The sequence below is a fragment of the Aplysia californica genome, unplaced genomic scaffold (assembly GCF_000002075.1).
Source record: "Aplysia californica isolate F4 #8 unplaced genomic scaffold, AplCal3.0 scaffold00261, whole genome shotgun sequence".
NCBI classification, from domain to species: domain Eukaryota; kingdom Metazoa; phylum Mollusca; class Gastropoda; order Aplysiida; family Aplysiidae; genus Aplysia; species Aplysia californica.
Genome location: NW_004797531.1, coordinates 311,729 through 318,256, shown reverse-complemented (window position 1 = coordinate 318,256; position 6,528 = coordinate 311,729). Strand labels below are relative to the sequence as shown.

Sequence of the window (6,528 nt, the reverse complement as noted above, 5' to 3'; positions counted from 1 at the left end):
TAAGGTGGACCCCAGGGTCTACCTAACGAAATACTAGTTAGGTTTTAGAATAGGTGGACCATGTGGTCATCGTAGTAAAAAAAAGCAGGTTTAATCACGGTGTCCCGGGGGTCCACCAATCCTTAATTAAACCTTCTTATTCCTCTACGGCTATGGTGACTCCGGGGTCCACCAATCCTTTTAAAATTAAACCTACTTATTTCACTACGATGACCCCGGGGTCCACCGATCTTTAAAGAAACCTACTTATTTCACTACGGTGACCCCGGGGTCCACTGATCTTTAAAAAAATCTACTTATTTCACTACGGTGACCCCGGGGTTCACCTGTCCTAAAACCTAGTATTTCGCTAGGTAGACCCTCCCTGGGCCCCGGGGTCCACCTTAAACCTGCTTATTTATCACTACGTTGACCCCGCGGTCCACCAATCCTTACTTAAACGAAACCTTATTTCACTAAGATGACTCCGGAGTTCACATCCTAAAACCTAGTATTTCGCCACCTGTGGCCTAAATAAGCTAAACCCCCCTCCCTTACCTTATTTAGGCCATATGTGGCCTAAATAAGCACTCCCTTTATTTTTTCCAAGCTGAGATGATGCTCCAATCTTTTTGCTTTTGTTTATTTTCCAGTCTGTGATATCCAATCTCTTTGTTTTAATTATCTTGATTGGTTAAAGTTGGTAATAAATAATTTGACAATACAGGTATTTCTTTGTTGTATTCTTTAATAAACAATGGCTTAGTTTTTATTTTAAAAATTTAAAATATAGATCAAAGGTGTAAATATAAAATGCATCCTGTACAGGTTCTATCTAAATGTATATATGTACATTTTCATTGACGTCAACGGGTGGGGGGGGGGGGGGGGTTCCTGGGAAAGATGACAAGGGGGCAGGGGATGTGGGGTAATCTTTGGCCAAATTTTAGCTGACGTCATTTGTGAATGGTCCCTTATCCAAGTCAAAGAGGGCTTTTTTGTTTTGTTTTGTTTTATTGTTTTTCCCAGTGTGTATGGGTATGTGTGTGCTGTGGTGTGTTCTGAGTGTGCATGTTTTGCCTTTGTTTTTTTTTAACAATTGTTTTGGTGGGTTTTTTAAAGTTTTGTTTTTGCTTTTTAATTGGGTGTGTGTGGCGGAGTTACTTGTAATCACGTCTGAATGTGAAATTTGATAAGTCCAGGAAAAAAGGCTCTTTGTAATGGTACAAATTTTATACAAATTAGCCTTCAAAGAGTTTTGATATGTTGATTTTCTGCCGTATTGATAATGTAAGCTCTATTTCATTTGCCGTTTGTTCTAATTAATTAAAATTTTATGGATTTTGTCACAAACTTGGATGGATGAGCAAGTGGGTGGTGGGTGCTCTGGTGTGCTTTGCTTCTTCTTTTCTATCAAACACCTATCGTTCTGATCTCTCCTCCTTTTTTTGTGTTACTCTCTTGTTTCACGTCTGATCATCAACCTTTTTGTGTTGCAAGTGCAGTAAAACTTGTACTTAGACCTAAAAACTTGGATGAATGATGACATATTGTTTGCAAAGAGAGGAAATTGTGTAGTATACGTTATGGTAAGGAAACTTGCATATTTGTCCAATTTTATTGTGGTCCAGCTTGTCAATTGTCTGAACTGATCTATAAAGACTGTAACGGTACTTTTTTTTGGTCTGAATTTACAGATTTGAACCCCCCAGGGTGATCACAAGATTGAGTTTACTCAAGTCAGTGTTTGTTCATAAGAAGCATTTTCACCAATATGAAGCAAGAACTCTGTATAAAGTCATAGAGGTGAGAAAAGAATAATTTTATCTGAAATTCAATTTAGAAAGAGATTTTTATTTCAATGAAATATATATATATATATATATATATATATATATATGTGCATGTGCACCTTGGGACAGTACGGCCATCGTATGCAAACTCTTTAGGGTTTTAATTTCAAATTACTTGGTTTAACAGATAAAAACTTAGTTACAGTTGAGATTGAAAAGAAAAAGACTATAGTTTGCTGGATTATTTTGAAAAGTGAGACATCATATGAGGCGCAGGTTGTCTTCACATTCCATCACAGACACCCCCAGAGGAGGGAGTGAGAATAATAATAATAATAATATTATAGCGCATACCACTGCTCGACAGCAAGCTCCATGTGCTTTACTGTACACCCTATATTATTACCCCAACAGACAATAGAACACTCAGAAACATTCTCAGCTTTCCAGGAAGCATACAGTGCAAGCAGCTGATTAAGTTCTCAAACACTAATAAAGTGAGACATGATAAAGTGACAAGATCTTTAATAATAATACTAATAATAAATTGCATTTATTTATATAGCGCATTTCCACAAAGAAGTGCTCAATGCGCTGTACAATAATACAAAGAACATATGCAGCGCACACCTCCTATAGTAATCCTCTTTCTCTCTCTCTCTCTCACTCTGTCTCTGTCTCTGTCTCTCTCTCACTCTGTCTCTGTCTCTGTCTCTCTCTCTCTCTCTCTCTCTCTCTCTCTCTCTCTCTCTCTCTCTCTCCACTCTCTCTCTATCCCTCTCTCTCTCTCCTGTACATCCTTGAGTAAAGACAATCCCACAAAATTTACCCAGACACCCTCATACACATTGATGACATCACACAGTCATAAATTTAAATTGTTACAGAACAGAACAACATGAATTTATATAAACGATACCGAGAGAACATAATAGATACTTAGAGAACATAATAACTTGGGAATGTCAGAAATTACAGATTGAAGCTGGACTGAAACAAATGTGTTTTAAGTGCTGATTTGAATTTTGTTAAAGTGGTAGACTCCCGTAGATGAGCTGGCAAAGCGTTCCACAGGGAGGGGGCGTGGTGTGATAAAGCTTTCCCTCCGAGTCTTTGATTTTTGCTTTGGACAGGTCTTAAAAGTCTTTTCTTCACCGATCTTAAAGGCTGAAATGGTATATTCAATGACCATGTCACAAAGTCTATATCTGGGTACTCATTCCCACCTGGGTGAAGTGAGGAAAGTTTGTGTAAAGTGCCTTCCCCAAGGACATAACATCGGACCCCTGATGGGATTCGAACCCAAGACCTTACGGTTATGAGTCTGAGAAACAGCTTGAGAGAAAAAAGAGAAAAGAAAGAAAAAGTGAGAGAAATTGTTCTGTGATGAATGTAAAGAGGTTGTGGCTAACTTGGAAAATATGCTGGAAAATTGCTTCATCGCTGTCTGTAACTTTTCCTTGGTTTCAGTAATAAAGGCTATCGCTATGCTCTATAGTGTTTTACAAAAGGAATTCTTAATTTTTGAAATACTGTATCTTTTGGTGTTGGTGTGTCTACCTAGAGCTCGAAATTCATGGGGTTAGATTTTACATTCGACTTTTTTTTTCTTTCCATGTAATAATGATAATTGGAATTTATATAACATCTTATCTCTAGAAGGTTCGATGGGCTGTACAATTCAAAATTATTACTCTACGTAATTGACAAATGAAAGAACAGAAAAAGCACATGTGAGACCCATTTAACAACCAGCACACACATGAGCATGCACACACCCACATGTGCAACTCCCAGACCCACACATATTCTCACATACAAAATTTATTGAGTTCCTTCTGATATTCTTTCACCGGCAGCTGAAGCATATCACAGGGTCTACTGCCAGTACATTTCTAGAGTACATACAAAGAAATCTACCTGAGGGCATGGCAATGAAAGTCACTAAGGTACTATTTGGTTCATTACATGTCAATTTTTACTGTTTTACTCTTAATATGAGATCAGGGTTATTCACATTGCTTCTTCGAATGATTGTATTTCCTACTGCATTGTTTTGAACAAAAAATGTGAAAAAGTGTTAATTGTGTGAACTAATTAAAAAAATTATTCTAATTTTATCTAATCTCATAAATAGTGTTCTTCTTTGACTTGATGGCAATTTGAGTTTTAAGTTCTCCAATAGTGAGGGCAGTTGTAACTTGCACCTAAAATTATATCTTTACGCCAAAGAAGGAAGTGTTAATTCACTCAGGACTGTCATCAACATCTATTAGTAAAGCACTCTTGACTGGCCAACTACCTCTTTTGCCAAAAATTAATTCTAAACTTGTGAAAATAGTTCAACTTTTAAAATTTGGCATGCTTAATTTTGGATGTATAATAATGTGTACAGTATTTCTGTGTGTCAAATGTTCAATACTTTTGAAAAAATGTATTCTGCATTTGAAAAAATGTTGAGGACTTTGGGGCAACTCAATTGACACTTTTTAATGGTGGTGTTTGGGGGCATTTTTATTTGTTATCACAAAACAAGAAGTATACAGTAGCCTCCGCCTAAACACATGCCACACAAAAGCACGCTCCGTTCAAACGCACACTTTCGTAATCTGACGGGTTTTTTACTACATAATTTAGACGTACAAACGCACGGTCACTCTCTCTAAACGCACGCTCCAATCCGCGAAACACGCCGACAGGTTAAGCTGAACAAAGGGAAATCTGCACAGCTTGCATAAGACAAGCCAAAACAGCATGCTATTTGGTGAGACTGCCCCTCACGCCGAACAAAGAGGGTGATGGACAGCGTTTTCACATCCAACTTTCCACAGACAGTACATAGGTCTAGGACTGGTCAGTGAAATGTTGGGGGGTTGGGTGACTGAAATGTTATTTGATTGGTCACTGGGTTTCTGACTGGTGTTTGGATGACTGCATGTAATGTTTGGTTAGACCTAGGTCTATGATGCAAAACATGCATGAATGCTTGTCCATGAATTTACGGTCGGGGGCGGTCGCTTGGAAAGTCACGTGGCTGGGCCGTCGACTTTATGACTATCACCAACAGTTTCCTTTTACGCTATCTGTTCCGGACATTTTATGGTGCATATCAATACATTGAGTCTGTATCCCCCCCCCATACACACACACACCCATTCAACGCCTTTGTATTCTTAACCGCAATCGGGGAATCCTTCACAATACCGTCACGTGTCATCACATTATCGGCCCAAAGTGACCCCCACCCCAAGGGAGGTAACTAGAATATCAGGGCCATGAGATGACTGCGTTCCTTCCTCCCTTTGCAAAGGTTCATGTAAACAACGCATGCTCCGTATAAACACATGCTAAGGAGCCCTCCTGAGCACCGTGCGTTTAGGCGGAGACTACTGTAGTATTATATTTATACAGCAGTCTCCGCCTAAGACCCACCGCTTATGATCCTGGTTGGCTTAAGATCCTGTTGTTATAAGAAAACATAATTTTTACTTCACCTCTGAGATTCCACTCTGAAGGATTATGTTTGGCTGCTGAGATCCCACATTTCAGATCATAATGTGGAACAAAAACCAGGGCGGGCATAGCAGATCACACAAGCAGCAAAAATTTGTAGTACATTTATTGCCCGTTGCGTCACAGATCATCCTCTCTTGTGAATGTAATCACATTTCGATTGTAAATTTCAATAAAACAGTAGGCCTACAATATTTGACCCAGACGAGATCACACCAAGGTGTGAATTTGTGGACTCATTTTTGTTTTTTCCCAAACATTGCACTTGCTCCTGAACTCTCCATCTGAACTTTCATCAAACGCAGGGTGGATAAGGCCTACAAGACTGCATTAGATGTTATCACATCGAACTGCAAACTTGTCGATGCTTTTGTTCCCCTGGCTATTACAGCAATTGTCTCTACATCCGAAATTGCTAGACTGACTGAATTTTAAGTGGTGCGGTCACAACACAATGGTGCACTACGAGAGCTGAGGGAACTTGCGCCCTATATAAACAACACTCACGTGTATCAATTTTTTGGCAATTTTTTTTTCCTGGACCGATGTCTCTGGAATTGTCCTTTAGATTTAAAGCCATGCTAGTATAATGGTGATATTTCAGGTACTGTGCTAAGTGAGTTAAGTGCATGTGTCATCAGGTATTTTTCTTAATATGGGGGGGTGCACTTGGAAGTACAAGTCATCCACCATCCCATAGTAGCTGGCAGTTTGATAGCTAGGGACTGCAGTGGAACTTGGATTCAATGAGATGAGATAGATTCCCAGTTTTTTTTCTTCTTTAAAATCAATTAAAAATAACCCGAATTCAACGAGCACTTAAATCAGGGACCTCGGATTCAACGAGGTCGCTTCCAAGGTGAACACCCCCCCGCAGATGTGGCTTCCCTCATTTTTCTCCCAGAACGGACTTTGTCTATTCCCGGAAACCATCCATTGCACCTGCATCGTGGACCATTATTCACTTAACCGATTGCATGCGACCAATCAGCGGCCTTTTTTTATACCAACACATGCGTTGTTGGCACGCGCACATGTCTTCTCTAGCATGTGTCAGGGTTGGATGAGCGGCCAGCACACGTGTGGCTGTGTGTGTGTGGGGATGGGAGGAGGGGGTACAAATGATCCGAGCAAGGAACGTCAGTAGAGAACTTTATCTATTCCCGGAAACCGTCAATTGCACCTGCATCGAGAGCCATTACTCACTTAACCGATTGCAAGCGACCAATCAGCGGCCTTTTTT

The 6,528-nt window shown here is 39.7% G+C and overlaps 1 protein-coding gene across 3 annotated transcripts in view; it reads left to right on the top strand.

Annotated features, from left to right (window-relative positions):
* LOC100856792 (28S ribosomal protein S10, mitochondrial) overlaps positions 1-6,528 on the top strand; it is a 32,688-nt gene that overhangs the window by 25,185 nt on the left and 975 nt on the right. For 2 of the 3 annotated variants that reach the window (XM_005100801.3, XM_005100800.3), the window contains exons 4-5: positions 1,677-1,785; positions 3,632-3,721. In XM_005100801.3, coding sequence (XP_005100858.1) covers positions 1,677-1,785; positions 3,632-3,721 — 199 coding nt within the window. The remainder of the gene's footprint in view (positions 1-1,676; positions 1,786-3,631; positions 3,722-6,528) is intronic. The other variant, XM_013083904.2, reaches the window with a different exon arrangement.